We start from the raw sequence: 24,250 nt of genomic DNA on the forward strand, positions 1-24,250 counted from the left end.
GTGGGATGTTTTTGAGGTAGGGATCACCAGGGACCAATTTCTCATAGCAGACCACATTCTTGTTACCAACTGAGCTCCATGTGAGGCATTGCTCTATGAGGAAGCAGATCGAAATTGCTGCCCCTGCCCCTCTCCCAGCACAGAGCCATCCTGTAGGATGGGGCTCAGCAGGTGACAGTGTGGAAGGCAGACGCTGTAGTGTGTGGGTGAATGAGCATGTCATGGAGAGGAGCACACGTCGGAGGAAGGCTAATCACACATTTTGCGTCCTGTTGCTGTCCTCCTCCATTTCATTCATTTCTTGATGGTATTTATTCTTCTATTTAGGTCTATGACAAAAAATTGACAGCTCTCGGTTAGAAGGGGAAAAATAACTTTGTTGGCCTCTACCCAAAACATAGTTGAGTTATTGTATCGACTACAAATATCACCTCAGGTTGTGTATCACAGTGTCTTCAAAGCAGTTTTCCATATTTTTATTTACTCTGCATGAATACCGTGAGTATTAGTTATCCCCATCTATAACAGTGTCGCTCTGAATAGAGTAGCCGCTAGCCCCATGTTGCTATTTAAATTTAAATGACTTAGAATTGAGTAAACTAAAAGCTTAACCTCCTCAATCATACTAGCTGTGTTTCAAGTTCCCGACAGTCATATGCTAAGCACTTGCACATATCATCTTTTTCAGCTGTCGAAGCAAGTTACGAGGTAAGTACAGCTTTACAGGTGGAGAATGTAAGTCTCGGACATATTTGTTCCCTTGTGAAGATCATATGTGGCAGGAGAGTGGTGGATATTGACCAGTCTAACTCCCAAACGTCCCCTGTAAACCACCACACCAGGACTGTACTCCTGATGGAGAAACGGCCACAAGAACAACAGCAAAGGCTTACAAAATGTGACTAGTGACTTCTACTTCCAGAGAGATAGAGTGGACACACTTTCACCTATTCCTCCCACTTAATTACAACTAAAAATCCTTGACATGATATATAAAACATACGAAGACTTTGAAAAATAGAAGGAAGACCAACTAGAGATCTTCAGACCCAAGGAACACCACAGTGATACATTTCCTGGGCTTTCTCTTTTGCCTCCTAGATCACAGACTTAGCAGAGTGAATTAGATAAAAAACATGACTCACCTATATGCTGTCTACAAGAAACTTACTTCAAATATAGTGATATATGAGAGTTGAAAGTAAAAAAAAGACAGATCATGCAAACAGTAGTCCAAAGAAAGCAAGAATGGCTATTTGAGCACCAAAGTAGTCTTCAAAGAATGTATTACTCTGACTGAAAGGTCAATCCACCAAGAAGGCCTAGCAGTCTAAATGTATAAGCACCAAACAACATAGCTGCAAAATATGTGAAGTAAAAACTGATATAACTGACATGAGAAATAGAGAAATTCACAGTTGTACTTGAAGATATCAACACCCCTCTCTTGACAGTTGACAGAACAACCAGACTGAAAATAAACAAGCATGTAGAACTCAACACACTATCAATAAGAGGGTCTAATTGACATAGAACATGCCAATCCAACAACAACAGAATTACACTCTTTTCAAGCACTCACAGAACACATATCCTGATAGACCATATGACACACTTTAACAAACATAAAATTAAAATCACGCATGTGGGGCACCTGGGTGGCCCAAGTATCTGACTTCAGCTCAGGTTATGATTTCCCAGTTCATGAGTTCGAGCCCCGTGTTGGGTTCTATGCTGACAGCTCAGATTCTGGAGCCTGCTTTGGATTCTGTGTCTCGCTCTCTCTCTGCCCCTCCCCTGGTCGCACTCTGTCTCTCTCTCTCAAAAGTGAATGAACATTAAAATAAATAAGTAAAGTAAAATCATGCATGTGTGTGTGATCAGTGATCACAGTGGAATCAAACAAGAAATCAGTAACAGAAAAATATCAGGGAAAATTCCAGATGTTTAGAAGCTAAACAACACACTTCTAAATAATCATGGACCAAAGAGAAAGTCTCAATAGAACTTTAAAAAATACATTTAGATGAGTGAAAATGTAAATAAAATATCAAAATGTGTGGAGCACAGCTAAGGGCATGCTGAGATGCACATACTTGCATGATAAAAATGTTATAAAAAAAGGAAAAGTCAAATAAATAATCTAAACTCCTACTTCAAGAAACGAGAATGAGAGAAAACAAAATAAATCCAAAGTAAGAAGGAAGGAAAGAAAGAAATAAGAACAGAAATCAGTGAAATTGAAAACAGAAAAACAATAGAGAAAATAACACAAAGATCTGGTTCTTTGTAAAGAGTAATAAAATTGACAAGCATTTAGCAAAACTGGCCAAGAGAAAAAGAAAAAAGACATAAGTTACCAATATCAGGAGTGAAGCAGAATGTCACTACAGATCCTGCAAATGTCAAAAGGATGACAGAATACTATGAACAGCTCTACACACAACAATTTGACAATTTAGATGAAATGGACTACTTTCATGAAAAGTGCAAATTACCACAGCTCACTCAATATAAAATAAATCAGTTAAATAGCCCTATAACTATTAAGGGAATTGAATCCATAACTTTAAAACTTCCAGAAAAGAAATCTCCAGGCCTAGATGGTTCCAGTGAAGAATTCTACCAGAAGAAAAATTGACATCAATCCTACACATCTTTTCTAGAAAATAGAAGAGAATGGAACATTTCCTAACTAATTTTGGAGCTAGTGTCAAAACCAAAGACAGTGAATGAAGTGAAGAAAGGAAGACCGGTAGATAGGAAAGGAGGGAGGGAGGAGAGAAAGAACTACAGTCTAATATCCTTTATCCTTCCAAAATTTCTTAACAAAAGAATAGCAAATAGAATTCAGCAGTATAGAAAAAATTCTAGATCATTATGAAGTGAGATTTATTCCAAGGATGCAAGGCTAGTTTAGTATTTAGAAATCAATGTAATTCAACATATTAACACACCAAAGGAGTAAAAGCACATGATTATATCCACTGATGCAGAAGAAACATTTGACAAAAGCCACCGGTGCAGTTATGATTTAAAAAAAAAAAAATGCTATGAACAGATGGGGAAGCTTCCTCAATTTGATTCCATTTATCTGTAATAGACCTACAGGTAACATTAAACATAATGGTGAAAGCATAAATGCTTTCCCTCTACAATCAGGAATAAGGCATGTATGCCCCCCCTCACTATTCTTATTCAGCACATTGCTGGAGATACTAGTCCATGCATTAAGGCAAGAAAAAACATACAGATTAGACAGGAAGAAATAAAATTGTCATTATTTACAGATGATACAATATCGTATTTGTAGATATATGTATTTATTTGTAGATATGGTATCTCTGTTGAGAATTCCAAGGAATCTTAAAAAAACAAAACACCCAAATTCTAGAACTAAAAAGTGAGTTCAACAAAATCTCAAGACACAAGATAAACAAACAAAAAAACAAAAAAACGGGGTGCCTGGGTGGCTCAGTCAGTTAAGCATCCGACTTCAGCTCCGATCATGATCTCACAGTTCGTGGATTCCAGGCCTGCATCAGGTTCTGCACTGACAGCTCAGAGCCTGGAACCTGGTTCGGATTCTGTGTCTCCCTCTGTCTCTCTGCCCCTCCCCCACTGGTGCTCTGTCTCTCAAAAATAAATGTTAAAAAAATTTTTTTTAAACAAGATAAACAAAAAATAATTCTTTATATGCTAGTGATGAGCACATGGACACCAAAATTAAAAATATAATACCATTTATAATTGCTCACAAAAATGAAATATTTACATTTAAATCCAGCAATGTACAGTATTCACATGCTAAGAACAACAAAATGCTGATGAATGAAATCAAAGATCTGAAAAAAATGGAAAGAAATATTGTGTCCATGGACTCACTTATTAAAATGATAAATTCTCCCCAGATTCATACCCACTTACTACACAATTGCTCCCAAAACCCTAGCAAGATATTTTTGTAGTTATATACAACACAAGACTCTTCTAAAATTTATATGGAAGGTCAAAGAACTAGAATAGCCAAAACCATTTGAAAGAAGTATACTCTCAAAACTTACTATATAGCAAGACTAATCAAGACTGCATAGATTGGCAGAGGAGCGGACATACAAAGTGAAGACCCCAAAAATAGACCCACACAAATATATCCAGCTGATTTTTGACCAAGATGAAAAAGCAGTACAGCAGAGGAAAACAGCCTGCCTCTCACATGATGCAAGAGAAGTTAGATATCCAGGGGTAAAAATTAAACCTTGACCTAAATCTGACACCTTGTAGAAAAATTACCTCAGAATTGATCATGGACCTAAATATAAAACATAAAACTATAAAAGTTTTAGGAAAAAAAAAACAAAGGAAAAAAATCTAGCATCGAGGTCTAGACAAGACATGATACCAAAAGCACTCTTCACCAAAGGAAAAATGAACAGATTGGATTTTATAAAAATTAAAAAAAAAAACAACAACCTTTCACTCTACAAACAACCTCGTTCAGAGAAGGAAAAGCTAACTTACGGACTGACAGAAATTATTTGCAACCCATATACTCAATAAAAGGCTGGTGTCTAGAATATATAAGGAGTTCATTAAAAAATACCCAAGCAATCTAGGTAGAACATGGGCAAAAGACACGCACAGATATTTCTGTAGCAAATGGCAAGTAAATACATGAAAGGATGTTCAGCATCACTATCCCTTAGGGAATGCAAATTAAAATCACCATTAGGTATTATTACACAACCATCAGGATGGCTAAAATACAAAATAGTGACAATAACAGATGCTGGCCATGATGCAGAGAAACCAGATCACTCATAAATTTTTGGTGGCAATTATAAAACGATACACTTTGAGAAAGTTTGACAATTTCTTAAGAATCTAAACATGCAACTACCATACAACCCAGTAATTGCATTCCTGGGCATTTATCCCAGAGGAGTGATATTTATGCTCACACAAAAAGCTGACAGGAATATTTATAGGAGCTTTATTTGTAATAGCCCCAAATCAGAAACAGTCCAGATGTTCTTCAGCAAGGGAATGGTTAAACAGATTGATAACATTCCTATTCAGTAATAAAAGGAAGGAGCTGGGGACACCTGAGTGGCTCAGTCGGTTGAGGGTCCGACTCTTGATTTCGGCTCAGGTCATGTTCCCAGAGTCATGGGATCAAGCCGTGTGTCGGGCTCTGCACTGGGCATAGAGCCTGCTTGGGATTCTCTCTCTCTCTCTCTCTCTCTCTCTCTCTCTCTGTCTCTCTCCCTCTCCTTCTGACCCTTTCCCCAACTCGTGCTCTCTCTCTCTCTCTCCTTCTGACCCTTTCCCCAACTCGTGCTCTCTCTCTCTCTCGAAAACAAACGGACAAGCAAGGAACTATTGATACATGTGAATGAATTTCCAGAGATTTATGCTGAGTGGAAAACAAAACAAAACAAAACAAAATCCCCAAACAGTTATGCACTGTATCACTTCATTTATATAATATCCTTATACAAAGTTATAGAAATGACAAAATTATAGAAATGGAGAGCAGAGCAGATTAGTGGTAGCCAGAGATTAAGGAGGGGTTGCAGTTGGGAGCGAGGTAGGGGTGCTACCTCTGCCAGTGATGGAGAAGGCTGTAATCTTGACTGTATCAACGTCAATATCCTGGTTGTAATATTGTTACTGTGTTTGCAAGATGACACCATTGGAGGAAACCAAGTAATTAGAGATCTCTCTATATTATTTCTTACAACCGTATGTGAATCTGCAATGATCTCCAAGTAAATTATAAGTTTTAAAGAATGTGACTATTTTTATACACCCATTATGTACAGAAGCTGCATCCTTTTAGAATCTCAGTGTCATGAAACACATTGTCTTTTGTGACAGGCTTGTGTGCAGGGGTGTGCATATTCCCACAAAGGCATGGCTTGTAGCAGAGATGGATGGAATGCCTGATATATGCCTTAGGAAAGATAGTAAAAAGTCTAATAGCAAAATGAATGTTTACACTGCCCAACTGAGTGGCAATGAAGTTATAGGTCAAAGGCGATCAAGGATGTTTAATCAAGAAATTATTCCTAGAGAGGAGATTTAAAGAATTTTTTTTAAAAGAACTTAAACAAGGGCACCTGGGTGGCTCAGTCGGTTAAGCGTCCGACTTCGGCTCAGGTCCTGATCCTGCGGTTCACGAGTTCGAGCCCCATGTCGGGCTCCATGCAGACAGCTCAGAGCCTGGAGCCTGCTTCAGATTCTGCGTCTCCCTCTCTCTCTCTCTGCCTCTCCCCTGCTCATGCTCTGTCTCTCAAAAATAAATGAAAACATTTTTAAAAGTTTAAAAAAAATAAGAAGAAAGAATTTCAGCAAGGCGCCTGGGTGACTCAGTCAGTTAAGCATCTGACTCTGGATTTTGGCTCAGGTAATGATCCCATGGTGTAGGGTGGAGCCCCCTCCTGGGCTCAGCCCTGGGTGCAGAGCCTGCTGAAGACTCTCCCTCTCCTTCTGCCCCTCCCCTGCTCTAGCATGCACGCGTGCATGCACACACACACACACACTCTCTCTCTCTCTCTCAAAATAAATACGAAAATAAAGTAAAATAAAAAAGAATGTAAGCAACTTTACAGAAGAAAAGAAACTGAAGAGTGATTCTGTCACCTTAAATTTTTTCACTTAAATAATTACATTATCTATTTCTTTTTTTTTTTAATTTTTTTTTCAACGTTTATTTATTTTTGGGACAGAGAGAGAGACAGAGCATGAATGGCGGGAGGGGCAGAGAGAGAGGGAGACACAGAATCGGAAACAGGCTCCAGGCTCCGAGCCATCAGCCCAGAGCCTGACGCGGGGCTCAAACTCACGGACCGCGAGATCGTGACCTGGCTGAAGTCGGACGCTTAACCGACTGCGCCACCCAGGCGCCCCTACATTATCTATTTCATAAGGTGATTGTGAAAAATTAAAGGAAAGGATGCATGTAGAAACACTAACCACAGTGCCTGGCAGGTACTAAGAGATTCATAATGGCTAGTTATTTTTGTTCTTAATGGAATTTTTCCTACGAGGTGTAATTTATATGCAGTAAAATGCATTCTTTTTGCCGCATAGTTATGTGAATTTTTTTAAGTTTATTTGTGTATTTTGAGAGAGAGAGAGAGCACAAGTAGGGGAGAGGCAGAGAGAGCGGCAGAGAGAGAGAATCCCAAGCAGGGTCGGCACTGGGAGCCTGGTGCAGGGCTCAAATTCATGAACCATGAGTTCGTGACCTGAGCTGAAATCAGGAGTCATCGCTTAGCCCACGGAGCCACCCAGGCACCCCATTGTTATGTGAATTTTAATAAACACATACAAGTGGGTCACCACCAGCACAATCAAGGTATTAAAAAGTTCCATCATCACAAAAACTTTCTTCTTGCTGTTTGTAGTTAACCTCTCTCCCCGCCCTCAGCCTCCAGCGACCACTGATCTACTTTCTGTCTCTATAGTTTTGCTGCTTAAAGAATGTCATATAAATGGAATTATGCAGCATGTAGCCTTTTGAATCTGGCTTCTTTCACTTAGCATAGTACATTTGGGAGGCACTTATTTTATTGCCTAAAGTGCTAGTGGATGAGTATAAAATCAGACCTTTGATCGACCTGGAATTGATTTTTATGTATGAGATTGGAATTCACTTTGACTTTTGTTCCCTATTTGGGTAACCAGGTTTACCAGGGCTGTTTATTGAACCATCTGCCTTTTCCTCACTGATCTGCAATATAACCTTTGTCCTATATTAAGATTCCATTCATATACATACATACATACATACATATATATATACACACACACACATATATATATATATACATACATATATATATGTATGTGTGTGTGTATATATATATACACATATATATATACATATATTATACACATATATATATATATACACATATATATGTGTATATATATATATATATATATATATACATATGATTATCACTGGGCTCTCCATTCTTTTCCTTGGTCTCTTCAGACCTAAACAGATTCTTAAGCCAATGTAACTTATTTTACAAAAGCTTTCAAATATCTTGATATTTAGGAACCGGAGTTCTTCCACGTTCTTCTGTTGATTTTCCTTCTAAGTTAATTTGGAGAAATTTGGTATCTTTACAATAATGAGTCTTTCCATGTAAAAACACGAGATCTCAGTGATGGTAAATTGTATGTAACAAGTGGACTGAGCTAAGGGATGCCTGGATAGCTCAGAAAACAGTATTTCTGGCTGTGTCTATGTGTCTCTGGAAGAGATTAGCATTTGAATCCAGAAACTGAGTGCAGAATACTGATCTCACCACTGAAGATGGGCATTATTCAAGCCACCGATAGCCCAAATAGGCCAAAATGGCAGAGGAATGGTGAATTCACTCTCTCCTTGTGAGCTGCTTGTATCATCTCCTGCTTTTGAACCTCCGTGCCTCCTGGTTCTCAAGCCTTAGGACTCAGACTGGGGCTTACACCGTTGGCTCCCTGGTCCTAAGGTTTGAACTGGAACTATACCACCTGCTTTCCTGGGCCTCCAGCTTACAGATGGCAGGTCAAGGAACTTCCCAGCTTCCATAATCATGTGATCCAGTCCCTTATAATAAACCTTCTCCTATATCTCTCTATGCATCCTGTTGCTTCTGTTTCTCTGGCAAGCCCTACCTCTCAATTTATTTAGGTTTATCAGTGTCTTTCAAAGTTGTATCCTTTTCTCCATAAAGATTTAGTTAATCTTTCGTTCGTTGTCTTGTCTTAAATACCTTGCACCTGTGTTGCTATTGTGACATGTATTTATTTAAATACATGCTTTAACAGTGCCTTGCTGAGTACGGGAATACAATTTCTTTTTGTGTACTGACCTGCTATCTAGAAAAACTGTTGAGTTTTTATTAATTCTGATGCGTTCTCTAGTGGGTTCTCTAGGAGTTTCTGCATGGCATGCATACATCTGTGCATTTGAGTGACTCGTTTCTTCCTACCCAGTCGTTACTTTCTCTTCTCCTCCCGCATTGGCCAGGACCGCCTGTACAATGCTGAAAAACAGTGTTCCAGCAGCCATGATTTTTGTACCTGTGACTTTACTTGCTTCATTTAAGTTTATTTATTTTGAGGCAGGGAGAGCGAGAGAGAGAACGTGAGCAGGGGAGGGGCAGAGATAGAAGGAGAGAAAGAATCCCAAGCTGGCCCCGTGCTGTCAGTGCAGAGCCTGATGTGGGGCTTGAACTCTCGAAGCGTGAGATCTGAGCCAAAATCAAGAATCAGATGCTTAACAAACTGTTAAGCCCCATTACTTGTGACTTTAAAGAGGATGCTTCTGATATTTCACCACTGAGTCTAGTGTGGCTGTTAAGTTTTTGGTGGATAGTCTACCTAAAAAGTAAGATCTTTCTAAAAAGTAATGTATCTTTCCTCGTTTGCTAAAAGGTTTTGTTCTTTATGGATGTTGAATTTCATTAGTGCTTTTCCTGAATCTTTGGAGATAGGCATATGTTGTTTTTTCCTTTAATATGCTAATGTGGTAAATCACATTAATAGATTGTTCTAATATTTCCTAATAGACAAAACAATTCTCTAATATTAAACCAAATTGGCTATGGATTTTTCTTTGTTGTAAGGTTTTCAACCACAAATTAAATTTCTTTCTCAGATATAAGAGTAATTAGGCTATTTGCTTCTTCTTGAATAAGTTTAGCAGTTGTGCCTTTCAAGGAATTTGTCAATGTCATCTCAGTTATAGAATTTATGATCATAGAATTATTTGTAGAAATGTTTCACTATTAATTTAATGCCTGTAGGGTCTGTAGTTCTTTCTGAGTACTGCGTTAGCTTCAAACCACGTTTTTTGATGTTATGTTTTCATTTTCATTCAGGTAAGAGCTTCTGTATTCTCTACAATTTCCTCTTTGATTCATGAGGCGCTTTTTCTATAAGTGAGTTGTTTACTTCCTAGTATTTGTAGATTTTTAAGTTATTTTTTCTGTAATTGATGTTTATTTTAATTCTATTATTGTCTGAAAATATATGTGGGAGAATTTCAATTCTTCCAAAATTGTTAAGGTTTATTTAATGGCCAGAATATAGTCTATCTTTGGGAATATTTCGTGTTCGCTTTAAAGAGTGTGTATTTTGCTCCTGTTGAGTGGAAAGTTCTGTAAATCAGGTCAAGTTGTTTGAAGTATTGTCCAGACCTTTTGTATCCCACCTTTTTCTCTTTACTTAAGAGCAAGTGTTTAGGTCTCCAACTGTAATTATGGATTTGTTTAATTCTCAGTTTTTTCTTACATATTTTGAAGCTCTGTGATTAAGTACATACACCTTAGGATTGTTACAGCTTCCTCGGAAAGTGACTATGTAGTATCCCACTTTATCCCTGGTTGAAAGCTACTTTTTCTGACATAGATGTAACTCCTCTAGCATTGTTTTGATTAGTATTTTCCTAGTATATCTTTTTACATCCTTTTTCTTTTAACATATCTATGTCTTTATACTTAAAACCGGTTTCTTATAAACATATGGCATATGCATGCGTGTGTGTGTGTGTGTGTGTGTGTGTGTGTGTGTGTGTGTATGCATATAGCTAGGTCTTGCTTTTTAACCAACTTGATAATCTATGTCTTTTAATTTGTTTGGTCTTTATATTTTATGTACTAATTTCAGTTAAAATCTACTACCTTGCTAGTTGTTTTCTACTTGTTCCATCTTTGGGCTATTTTTTTTCCTTCTAGTTTTGTGCCTTCTTTTAGATTATTTCACCTTATCTCTACTATTGACTTATTGTTGGTGCTTTTTTTTATAACTTTAGTGAATACTCTAGTATTTACAGTATAATCTTTAACTAATTGTATTCTGCCCTCAAATCATATCATATCGGTTACCTATAATGTTAAGGACCTTCCAATAGTGTACTCCCAATTCCTTCCTCCCAGTCTTTATGCTAATGTTGTCATATATTTTACTTTTGCAAACGTTATAAACACACAATACGTTGCTACTATATTTGCTTTAGTCAGTGAACTTTAGAACAGTTAAAATAAGGAGAAATGAGTTTATATTTACTTTCAGCTATTCTGTTTGCAATGTTCTTCATTCGTGTGTGTGTGTGTGTGTGTGTGTGTGTGTGTGTATTCAGATTTCTACCAGAATAATTTCCTTTCACGTGTACAGGACTGTTGGCAATAAAGTCTCTTCATTTTCATTCGTCTGAGAAAGTCTTCATTTCTCCTTCGTTTTTGAAAGATATTTTCTGTGGGTATCAAATTCGGAGTGATGTTTTTATTGTCAACACTTTAGAGCTGTCACATCATTGTTCTTTGGTTTGCACTGTTTCTCATAAGAACCCTGCCATAATTTTTATTTCTGTTCCTCTGTCGGTAATGTGTAATTTTTTCCCCCTCTGGCTGTGTTCAAAATTTTCTGTCCTTGGTTATGAGCAGTTTTTGTTGTGTTTTATTGTGTTTATCTTGCTTGGTTTTCTCCAGTGCTTTAAAGTAAACAGTTTGTTGCCCTTCCCGTATCAGCTAAGGTTTTTGATCCACTGGGGATATACAGGAAAAAGATCCAGCTAGGATTTTATGCCTTTCTTGCAAGGGCTGTTATTAGCCTACACTAGGCCCACACAAAAAGGAATACTTTCTTAAGACTCTGTTTTGAGGCTCTCTTTTGTTGAATAGCCCGTCTGGAGATTTTAAAAAGGTGGCAAATTGATACACCTGTCAAGCAATCAGTTCAGTCTTATCATAGCTTGTAATAAATCAATGACCAGTGTTCATCATCTTTCATTTTGTTTCTACCTTTCCTTCCTCACTTCCCTTTTTCTCATTCTTTCTGCCCTGGGAGTAGATCTTCCAAATAAAGCATTATTATTTAATCCTTGCATCAGTCACTATTTTGTAGGTAACAGATATAGATACCTTACTGATTAGTTTTCAGATTTCTTCTTTTCCAATAGAAGTATTTATGGTTGTAAATTTCCCTCTAAGTACTGCTTTGGCTGCATCCTACAAGTTTGGATATATTTAATTTTTGCTATGTTTCAGTTCTCAGAAGAAACTTTTCTCTTCCACAATCAGGATCCAGACTGAGACTGATAAGGTTCCTACTCATCTACCTTTTCACTGGAGGCCTAGCCCTTGGAAGGTTCCATGCTTCATGCAAGGATCTCAGTGTATATTGCACCCAATCTTATACAGGCCCAAGACCACATCTTCTGCCCCTGTGTGGTTCATAAAAGTCACATCTCTTGATCATCAATAACAATAAATTTCCATAAGGCAGCCTTAGATCAGTGTTATGTCAATACCATGTTTTCAAGTACTCTTTGTTGTTGGACCCTGGAGACTCCTTTTTGTTTTGTTTTGTTTTGTTTTGTTTGCCATCTTGCCACTTAGCTATGTACTTAAATGGGGGCTTATTAAAATTACCTATTATGTCTAGGTATTCTGGCTACAGGAGGTTTTCCAATATATTTTGCTTCTCCTATTTCCAGAAATAGAAGTCTACATGTGATCTTTAAGTCATTTTAAAAGTATTATTTTACTATTTGGTACCACAGAATTCAATCTGATATGTCTCGATGAGATAGATATTGGTAGTGAAAATTTTGGACATTTCGGCCCATACGTCTAGATGTTTTTGACCAACAAAAAGAATAAAACATATGTTTTTCTAAATTATTAAATGAGTTAAATAGTTAGACTGGTATTAGAGGAGGAAGTGATCTAATAGAGAAACTTTGGTTTTAAATATTTTTTTATAATCTGAAAAAAAATGACATTCTTTACTAATTTAGATTTTCTGAATCACATTAATTAAAAGTTCAGTTCAAGAGATAGAAGAAAAAATATATTTGAATTTTAAGGGAGTCTTTTAAGTGACAAGGATTATTGTTATATAAAACTGGTATGTGTTGAATACTGAAAATGAGCGCAATTCAGAAAAATATACTTTAAAAAAGAAAGCTAAAATTCCATTATCTATAAATAACCATCATTATCATTTGGACATAACAGTCTAGATATCCCTCCAGATGGGAAAATGGATGGATGAGTGGATTGATAGGTGGGTACTTAGAAAGAAAATTATAAAATAGTGTCGTATTTTTTTTATTTTAAAATATTAAACTTAAGGTATTTAGAAGAAATAAAAAATATACCAAAGCTAAGTTGAAGGAATCATTTAATTTCAGAAAGTGTTTCTTCACCACATCAGATAGTAATTACTAAAGATATTTTTCTAATAAGAAAAAAATCATGAAAATCATTAAGCACCCTCTTTTTGTCAGGATAAGCCAGACTCAGGGTTTATGTGAAATAGTCTAATGTTAAAACTTAGCAACTGATTCATTATTTTGGAAATATGGTGCTGGCCAAATAAAACACATCTGGGGTCCCCAAGCTGCAAAATTTCACCAAATAGGAATCAGGACTTTATTACTTGTAGAGAAATTATTCTCCTGCTTCAAATCTTACAGAAAACTTTCAGCTTTCAGAATTGCCCTTCTTTTTGTCTAGATTTTAGAGTACAGTCTTAAAAGGCTTTTTTTTGTGTGAACTTGTTTTTTTTTTGTTTCATTTTGTTTTCTATGTTTTTAAAAAATTTTTTTAAATATTTATGTTTTTGAGAGAGAGAGAGCATGAGCAGGAGAGGGGCAGAGAGAGAGCGAGACAGAATGTGAAGCAGGCTCCAAGCTCTGAGCTGTTAGCACAGAGCCCAACACGGGGCTCGAACTCGCAAACCGTGAGATCATGACCTGAGCCAAAGTCAGACACTTAACCAACTGAGCAACCCAGGCTCCCCTGGGTTTTGTTTTTATGCCCTATTGTCCAGTGGTTGAAACAACTGTTATAGCAGTGGAGAATAAAATAATGAGAAGAATAAAATAATGCTAACTCGTGAAAGCTATTTGTTGACCGTGTTTCTTTGTCAGAATGAGGTGGCTGCTTGGCTTATATGAGTCTCATATCACTGGAAAGAGTTAAGCATAGCCTGAATGTCCACAGTGGGGAACACCAGTCTGAGATCTAGGCGTTGGATGGATGGATGATGGATGGATGGATGGATGGATGGATGGATGGATTGGATGGGTGGATGGGTGGATGGATGAGTGGGGTGAGTGCGCGGATGGGTGGATGCATGGACAAGTGGATACATGGGAGGGTGGCTGAATGGATGGCTTTATGAATGGTGGATGAGGGTGAATGAATGTGTGGATGGATGGTTGGGTGAGGGTGAGTGGATGGATGGACGGATGGATAGACAAATGGATGGGCGAATGAATAGATAGATGCAAGGGTAGTTAAGATTTCTTTTAGCCATAGGTTCCCTTCTAGGAAGAGTCTTTATTAATTCACTTCTTTGTAAGGAATGGGATCAGTGAGGCAGAAAGTTTGTGGGGGTATGGTTGAAAAAGGAAAGACAAAATGATGCCAAATATTTGTTTTGCCTTCTTTCTAATCTTTCCTTAAAAAGCCTCATCCTAGTCTTGTCACTGAGAATCATTTTGTCTGTTCCTTTGGTGGCTTAGAATAGGTCTCCTCCCCTCAATATAATGAGAAGAAACAAATGTTTACCAGCTTTTGTTCTTTCAGAGCAACTAGACAGCTTTCACTACTCTGAAACTCTAACTGAAAAACTTTTCCTCTAGCATGTTTTACTATTTAAGAAGTATAATCTTTCATAACCTATTCCTTGGCTGGCAATTTATAAGAAGAATATGGTTGTACTTAATGCTTAGAAACTGTGATTAGACTATGTTTCCTATTACTATGCATACATCATCAGAAAAAGTGATGTCATTATTATTTAAATCTAAGTATTAGTTCATTGATTATATATTTTTTTCTGAGTAGATATAAGTTGAAGGAATATGGAGAAAGCCCCAGAACAAAAATGGGTGAGTAAGAGTTGCCATTGCTAGGAGCAGAGGCAGAAGGGGAGGAAGAGTCAGGAGTTAGGAGCATCAGAGGCAAAAAATACACAATTTTGCAGAGGATTCATCTCTGGATTTATCTGGCCAGAGTCCAGTTTTCTTAGCTTCCCATTTGAATAGACCACGTTGTCTTCTTCCAAAAAGAAAATTATAAAATAATTCTAATTTATCAAATCAGACTCTTTTTTAAAAGGCTCATGTCTGCCAAAATATATTTATAAGAGCGTTCATTAAAAAAAATTTACAGGGGCACCTGGGTGGCTCGGTTGGTTAAGCCTCTGACTTCAGCTCAGGTCATGATCTCACGGTTTGTGAGTTTGAGCCCCGCATCAGGCTCTGTGTTGATAGCTCAGAGCCTGGAGCCTGCTTCGGATTCTGTGTCTCCTTCTCTCTGCCCCTCCCCAATTTGTGCTCGCTCTCTGTCTCTCTCTATGTCTCTCAAAAAAATAAATAAATGTAAAAAAAATTAAAAAAAAAACATTTACAAAGGAGCGCCTGGGTGGCTCAGTTGGTTAAGCAGCCTACTTTGGCTCAGGTCATGATCTCACGGTTTGTGAGTTCAAGCCCCACGTCCGGCTCTGGGCTGACAGCAGTCAGGAGACTGCTTCAAATTCTGTGTCTCCCTCTCTCTGCCCTTCCCCCACTCGCGTTCTCTCTCTCTCTCTCTCTCTCTCTCTCTCTCTCAAAAAATGAGTAAATGTTAAAAAAAAAAAAAGAATGTCATTTGTATAGCCCAGCAAGAAACAACCCACATGCCCATCATTTGTTAAATAGGGTAATACATTGTGTTATATCTCTACTGTGGGATTCTATATAGGAATAAAAAAAAATGAACTATTGATACCTATGACAATATGAATGAATGATGTTGAATGAACAAAGTCAGACACAAAATCGTACATACTGCATGACGCCATTTATATGAAGTTCAAAAGCAGGTGAAACTAAGCTATAGTGTTAGAGGTTAATATTAGTCCTTACCTTTGTGAGGAGCGTTGACTGGAAGCGGGCATGAGGAAGCCTTATGAGGTGCTGGAAATGTTCTGGGTCTGGATCTGGGAAACAGTTTCCTGCATGGGAACATCCGTGTAAAACCATTGAGCTGGACACTAAAGATTTGGAAACTTTACAAATCTTAAGTTATACCTCATTGTTTTTAAATGCAAGGAATTTGAGAGTTGATCCCCACTTATGTGCTGCCATGGGTTGATGAAGAGTTTCATGAGTGGCCTCTGAGTGAACTGGAGTTTAGCAGCAACGTGTGAAGAGAGGTTGGGGTAAGGGTGAACTTGTTTTTGGACAGCTCAGTGGGGAGCCTTCTACCTTCGTTTCTCCCTCAAGGACCTCACACAAAATAATGATGAACAAGTGAATGCACCCAGGGTGAGTCCGTGTTTGTTAGTGGACTTAGTGTGTGATATCAAATGTCCTGCATGGATTCCAATCATTTCCTTTAAATCCATGATTTTGTATTAGTTAACTCCGAAAAGTGGTTGAGTATAGAAGCACATTTGGAAGAAATGATGAAAGAATAAAATTTCACGCCAGGTGACTCTTGATTTTTTTTCAGACACTTTTCCAAATAACTTACTAATCATATTTTTAATTAAAGCAACTTTATTTTTTATTTCGTTTTCACATTGTCTGAGGATAAGTCAAGTAGGAAGCATACTAATTAAAAATGATTGCAAAATCTGCTGTCCAAGGAAGAAAGATGTGTTAGCCATACGTGATTCTATGGAAGTGGGTATGTGGCGTTTGGGGCACGGACCTAAAATATTGGTTCTGGTTTCCACCAAAGACTGTGCCAACTGTCTAATAAACTAGTTTATTTTCTGCAAGAAACATCACTGGACATATTTTAGGCTGGAACATTCCAGGGCTACATTGCCAGTGTGACATAGGAGGAGGATGCTTATAAGGGCTTGTCTTCTTATTTGAGATGTTTTATATCATTCCATAAATATTCAGTTGCCTTTAACTGAGTTTTTTGAAAGATTCCCCACCATTTCCTTCCTGAGCTGGAAGATTCTAACAGATGGTTTCATTTAGAGTACACATGTAGCTTGTCTCCCAAGTGAAAGAGAATGGCTGTTTTAAGCTTGCTGCCTGTCACCAACCCTTACGATGAAGAGAGGAAAAAATTCACAATTATGACTACATTTGTTAGGAATTGCAGTGGGAATTCAGAAATGCATCGTGAAATTAACCCAAAGTGGAATTCGCCTGAACTACTAGAACTTGGATGAGTACTCTTTGGTAAAAATGGCTTTGGTACTTGAGATGACCACAAGTTGGTCAAGATCTTGGCTTTATTGATTTGACCTCTGAGTTGAAAGCATTAATGGTTAACAAAAAAGATGTGTGCAAGCCACTGGGGTTTAGTTAAGGGGAGGGCAGCCAGTTTTCAAAATAGGAACTCTTAGAACCAGAGTCCCACTGCTGTCATGAAAGTTGCAAGCAGAGACACAGGACAGAGTGTAACCATCTAAGAAAGAAGTTCCATTAACTGTGTAGGAAATCTGAGAATCAAATTGCTCAAGAGACTTTGCCAAAATTATATGACAAGCCATATACATGGTTACAGAGGTAACCCGTGTCCAGGATTATCACACTTTTGTCTTTGTTTGCGTAGGTGATATCATTTTGCGTTTTATGAGGCTAATTCAGTGGCCATGACTGTCTCTCAGCCCCTTGAGGGAAAAGATCATCCCTGCATTCCATGTCTAGCACACTGCCTAGTGTACAATAGAGGTACAAGCTTAATGCTTGTTTGAGTTTAAGTGTGTCATATATATCACTGAGGCAGAGAAGATTTTGTGTTTACAAATGGTTACTATCTATTATTCCATGGGATCATCCCCATTCCTTAATAAAAGTTGCAAGGCAAGGGTCAGTTTGGCCTTCTAGCACAGGTTGACATCGTTTCCTGGGACATAGAAATGAGTGGTTCCTGATCTTAAGAGTTTCTAGTGTTTCTTGGCTCATGGAAAGTGAGACACCAGGATTCTGGTTCAATTTCCTCTACTGAATAATGCGATTCCTTTGGGGACTCCATATAACACTTGTCAGAGATGCCGGGTTTTGGAGAGGAATGGGTTTTCAGTATGTGGCCAGAGTGGCAGGCACATAAAGGGAGAAGAATATTCCAGGCAGAGAGAATGGCATAATCCAAGTCATGAAAGCCAAAAAGGCAGATATCAATGGTAGTTCAAGTGGCTTTGGTATAAAGTTCATTCGAGGGATTAGTGGGAGATAAGATTGGAACCGCCCATTGAAATTATATTGTAGAAACAGAATCAACAGTTATTTGCTTAGCACGTGGCATATGCCTGCCCTCAATAGAGATGCTGAGGATAAGATGTATACAGGCAGGCAGGTCCCTACTCTTAAGAGAGCTCACTGATAAATAGACATCTAGGTCTCCGATTATAAGCAGTGATGTAAACTTTCTTCACTAAGCAATGAGACAGCCTGATGGCAGGAAATCATCCCATCCAAATTGTGGGGATTTCCCTCCCAAAGCTTTCCAGATGGTTATAGTGGAAAAAATAATTCTATATTATTGTTTTAAATGTCCCAGGATGAGTTAACTTTCTAACAGACTAGAAAGTAACAATCAGAACAAAAAGGAAGGATGTATGCCCCAAATGTTGTACAAGAAAAAAAATTGAGGTTGTTGCTCCACTGGATGTCAAGGTCAAGGAAGGGAAGTCACTACAGGCAACAGAAGCTTCACATCTTAATGAGTAAGAGAATGAGCGTGACATCTTGGTGTATATACATTTTTATTAGGAAAACCTAGAAGCAGAGGAGGTTCAGAAGAAGAAAATGAGGTCAGTTTTAGAGTTGCAGTTGAGTTGTTTCTGAGATGGCATTTAGTACAACACAGACAGCTGGACAGGGAGATGATATGCGCTGGCAGGAAGCCTTTGTTATCAGTGTGGAAGTCATCTCTGGAGTCCTAAGGATGGCTGAGATCACCAAGGGACAAAAGGCAACAGCAAGTAAAAAAACAAATTGAAAAACTCTTCAAAATTACTAGGCTATCCATTTCCACCATGTATATAGTAGGAAAAATAAGGACCAAGCCAAGTATCAGCAATAGGGGACTCGTTTCCTAAACTGCTAACCACACACAGGGGAATATAACCCAGCTATTGAAAGGAGTGAAAATGTCTGTACACGTTGACAGGGAACTGAATACCAAGATGTATTAAGTGGAAAAAAAGCCAAGTGTCGAAGTATATAATAGTATGCTACCTTTTGTATATGAAATACAAGAAAATAGGACTGTATTGGGGTGCCTGGGTGGCTCAGTCGGTTGAGCAACCAACTTCGGCTCAGGTCATGATCTCACGGTTTGTGAGTTCGAGCCCCCCGTCGAGCTCTGTGCTGACAGCTCAGAGCCTGGAGCCTGCTTCGGAATCTGTGTCTCCCTCTCGCTCTCTCTGCCCCTCCCCCACTCATGCTCTGTCTCTCTGTCTCAGAAATAAACATTAAAAAAAAAAAGAAAATTAAAAAAAAGAAAATAGGACTGTATAGAAAAACTTCCTTATATTTGTATAAAATAAAACATTAGAAGAATAAATAAGAGGCTAATAAAAATGGTTACCTAATAAAAATGGTAAGGATTGAGGGGAAATAGTATAGTTAGAGTCTAAGGCTATGATATCTCAGTGCATACCTTGTTATATTGTTCTAATGTTTCAACCAAGTAAATGTATTAGTTATCCAAAGTATGGACTTAAAAAAGTAAGAAAGTGTAGAGTGCATGGCCGTATGTCTAGCATAAAAGACTCAGGAACTGGTTCTGTTTCCAGACAGGAGCAAGAGGTGATAATGGAGAGAATTAGCCACTTCGTGAGTCCTTGAAAAGGAAGGAGGAAACAGAATTTACAGGTCAGGAGCTAAAGTACGTGGTCCTGGCCCCTCTGGTGGATTTCTTTCTCAGTATCGCCCCAACCCTTGTTCTCTAGCCAAGCCACCCCTCCCTGTCTTCTCTTGACTATTCTAAGTGTGTTCTCACTTTTGTTCATGCCACATTCCCACCAGTGAGAATACTCATCCCAGTGTTTCTCACCAACAAAAATCTTCATTCCTTTATCTAATAAATGTCCTGGCATCTCCATTCCCTACATACAGTGGCAGACCCCAGACCCAAAAGAAGGGCAGCTGTTCTCTCAAAGGTGTTCACTGTTAAGAGGGCCAGACATTGAGATGAACAAAGCAGCGTGGCATCCAGGAACAGCTCTTCACAGAGGGTGGTGCTGGCGCTGACTCAAAATTGTAAAAACCAGTAAGAACTGACCAGGGGAGAGATTTTCTGAGGGCAAATCAGACAGAATCAGAGTAACACCACTCTTCTTTCTAACTTAACTGTGCCAATCGTTTGTATTACTTTTATTTCTTGCATTCATATTTTAGCTCCCTGTGTGGTTAGTCATCCTCCTTGACTCTTGCACAGAGACTTGTTATTTAGTTGCTAGAAGAAGCCCCAGGAGAATAACTGTGGTCACCCCATTGTATTGATAAAGAAGGGAGACCTGGAGAGGTAAGTGGCTTCCCCCAAGGCCAAAAGCAAATTCCTCTTAGAAGGCTGATGCTTAATGGGAAGGAGTTAAGTTGTGATCTTTGTAAAGGAAAATAATTATTACTGTGAAAACAGTTATAAGGCTCTCTCGTCTTATATTTATTCCACCTTCATGAGCCAAGGGTGTCTGGAATTTTTCACTCATTCATTGAACACATTTGTTTTTGTAGCATTCTTGACTCTGAAAGTTTTATACTATGAGCAAAGCCAAAGTCAAGCTCTGTGGGCCCTCAGTAAAGAAGCAGATAATCCAATAGCAGGTAGCCAGACATGTGAGCCTGGCCTTCCTCCTGCCCCTCATTCGTCTTCTCTTGGTGGCCACAGATGTCACCTTTTCTCTGATGACTTGAGGTGATAGGCTGCCCTGTTTCTCCATTTACTTCTTAAATGTTAGAGTCTAGAACGTCATTTATCCTTTATGTGAATACATGATCAGTTCTTTCTTCTTTTCCAGAACTTCCCTGGGGCCATTTCTAACCAGGGCCAACTGTACTTGCTCTATTTCATCCTGTTATTTGAAATGTTATTTGTTATTTGTAATGACCGAACATGTTATTTGTAATGACTGAACTCTCAATTAATCCAGAGCAGAGAGACTTAAGGAGCAGCCCAGATTCTCTGGCAATATCCGCCTTTCCACTCTAAACCCTGAGCCATTTTCATTTACTGCCCCATGTGAGGCATGACATCTTCCCACTAATTAATAGCGACCCTTCTCAGTGATGAGTTACTATCTGGATTCCCATGCACCATCTGGAGAAGAGCCTGGACACCGGAGAGTTTCTATTTTTATCAGGCTCTGGCATTGTACTTACATTCCATTAAAACTGAGCCAGAAGTCACAGAAAACTTAAATTGTGCTCTTTTTCCACCTAGGGCCACTATATCAACTTGATAAAGAGCTTTTCGCACCCTCTTATCTATTGTACTACAAGGGAAGAGCAAAACAGCAGTCTATTTTCAAAGTCAACTTTTTGGCGTAAACATTCGGCTTCTGAGACCAGTTTCACTGCATCTTGAAGGAAGACTGTGGGGACATTATTTTGATACAAACACGGGAGGCTGAATGAACTACAACCCAGTTAAAAATAGGACAGCCATAATTCCCCACAGTGGGTCATGCTTGGGGTAGGGGAGAGAGCAGAGGTGGAGCGGAAGTGGGGGCATGATCTACATTTTCTTTCTTCCTTCAGAGGAAGAATGCAGCTCATTCTTCAAACAAAAAGGATGTGGCCACCTGTTGTAAGGCCAAGGGTGTAGGGACTAAGAGCATGGGCTCCAGAGCTGGGTTGCAGCTTCTTCCATTCTTCTTCCATTTCCTTCTTCCATGGTATCAGGCAAGTTATTTAGCCTCTCATGCCTACTTTCTCATCTGTATGAGTACCTTACCTCATAAGATTTCTGGAAACTTAAATAACACACGGAAATCATTTAGAAAGTTCCAGGCACCTGGTGAACCAGCAGCAGGTATAGGTCTTGGTTGTTCTTCATTTTAGCAAGCACTTTGCCTCGTTTTTGGAATGGAAATGATGCCTGCCTTGGAGGTCCTAATCAGTAAATATGAACTCAGTGTTAATTTGGTGTCAAGCCTTGACACTTGAAAGAACAAAAGAAAATACTATGAATAATTATGCTAAGACAACAGGCAGGAACTGAGACTGCCCTGGGCAAACTAGGAAGGTAACGTAAAGTAAGGAGGTAGGTAAGCATATGTAACGCCATTTTCAGTGGTCACAAGGAGGTGCTATCTAACTGATCATATAGCATTTAATTTTTGGCCAATAATGAACCTCTGAATCACCAGTGGCATTAGAAAAGAATTTTAAGTTATGCCCCGGATATCTGTGGAACCCATGTGTGTGTGTGTGCACGTGTGTGTGTGTGTGTGTGTGTTCTGGAGAGAACTGATTCCAAATGGGCACCATTGATGCTCACTGATGATGAGCTGTGAAATCCTAATTTCAAGCTTCTCCTTAGCTGCTAATAATAAACAATAAGAATAAATTAAATTTCCATCAGACCTTACAATTGCTATTGTTTTTCATACATGTTACCTCGTTTGATCTCCTATACAACCAACCACCAAGACATCAGCTGTTTTTCTGAGGGGACAGCTTTTTCCAGAGGTTACCTGACTTCTGGAATTAGCCATTCTGGAATTACACCCCAAACTTTTAGTTTAGAGACTTTTCAGTCTGTATCATCATTTGTTTGTTAAACAAACAGTGATAAATGTTAAAGTAGTTCAGAGCACAGCTCTGGCCCTTATGAAGTCATGGACGTCTGCCCCCAGGCAAACACTAACCCGTTTTCTGTCACTATATATTAGCTTGGAACTTCTAGAATCTTGCATGAATGGAATCACAGTATGTACACTTTTCCCTCTTTCCTTTCATTCACCATGATTTAGTAGTGTGTCTGTTTTGTGTATCAATAGTTCCTTTTTATTGCTGAGTAATATATATATTATTTTTCGGCTATGTTTCAGCTATAAACATTTTTTTAAATGTTTATTTTTTATTATTTATTTTTGAGCAAAAGACCACAAAGGAACAGGGTAGGGGCAGAGAGAGAGGGAGAGAGAGAATCCCAAGCAGGCTCTGCCTTGTCAGTGCAGACCTCGAGGTAGGGCTGGATCTCACAAATCATGAGATCATGACCCAAGGCGAAATCAAGAGTCAGATGCTTAACCAACTAAGCCATACAGGCGCCCCTGTTGATGAACATTTGGACTATCCAGTTTGGAGCTATTATAAATAAACTTGTATATATGCCTTTGTGTAGACATATGTTTTTATTTCACCCAGGACATCTATGAGAGAAATGACTGAGACATAGCATAGATGTGTGTTTTAACTTTTTAACTCCCCAAATGTTATTTTGCAAAGTGATTGGATCATTTTACATTCCCACCAACAGTGTATGAGATTTCCAGTTTCCTTTGCCAACCCATGCTATTTTCAGTTGGTTTTTTTGTTTTTTGTTTTTAGGTCTATCCATTGTAATGGATATGCAATGGTATCTCATGATGATTTTACTTTGCATTTTCTTAATGACTAACAATGTGTATTATGTTTTCAGGTACTTATTAGCCGTTTGCTCCTATTTTAGTAAATTGTGTCTTCAGATCATTTGCACATTTTTTCGTTTTGAATATATTGTCTCATTATTGAGTTGTAGGAGTTCTTATATATTCTGGGCACATATATTCAGAATATATTCAGACACATATCCTTTGATATATATGTTCCAAATATTTTCAGTCTGTGCTCTGACTGAACACTGAAGACTTTAAGAAAGTTTGATATTAATGCTTCTTTAAATGCTTAGTAGAATTCACCAGTGAAGCCATCAGGTCAAAAGGTTTTATGCTGGGCAGGAGTTTTGATTATTGATGAAATTTCCTTCCTCATTTCTGGTTTGTTTAGATGACCAATTATTTCATGATTTGGTCTGTGTAGGTTGTATATTTCTAGGAACTTATCAGTTTCTTTTTTTTAAAATTTTCTCATGTTTATTTGTTTTTAAGAGCAAGAGAGACAGAGCATGAGCAGGGTTGGGGGCAGAGAGAGAGGGAGACACAGAATCCAAAGCAGACTCCAGGCTCTGAGCCATCAGCACTGAGCCTGATGTGGGGCTTGAACTCATGAACTATGAGATCATGGCCTGAGCTGAAGTTGGACGCTTAACTGACTGAGCCACCCAGGCACCCCAGA

At 38.4% G+C, this 24,250-nt stretch overlaps 1 protein-coding gene across 8 annotated transcripts in view; it reads left to right on the forward strand.

Annotated features, from left to right (window-relative positions):
* ADRA1A (adrenoceptor alpha 1A) overlaps window positions 1-24,250 on the forward strand; it is a 109,436-nt gene that overhangs the window by 41,037 nt on the left and 44,149 nt on the right. Inside the window, exon 3 of one of the 8 annotated variants that reach the window (XM_053216402.1) lies at window positions 19,765-20,320. The exons of the other annotated variants lie outside the window; for them this stretch is intronic. Coding sequence (XP_053072377.1) covers window positions 19,765-19,781 — 17 coding nt within the window. The 3' untranslated portion in view covers window positions 19,782-20,320. Of the gene's footprint in view, window positions 1-19,764; window positions 20,321-24,250 lie in introns of those variants that run through there. 8 annotated transcript variants of the gene reach the window in all.

This window comes from Acinonyx jubatus, chromosome B1 (assembly GCF_027475565.1).
Source record: "Acinonyx jubatus isolate Ajub_Pintada_27869175 chromosome B1, VMU_Ajub_asm_v1.0, whole genome shotgun sequence".
NCBI lineage: Eukaryota > Metazoa > Chordata > Mammalia > Carnivora > Felidae > Acinonyx > Acinonyx jubatus.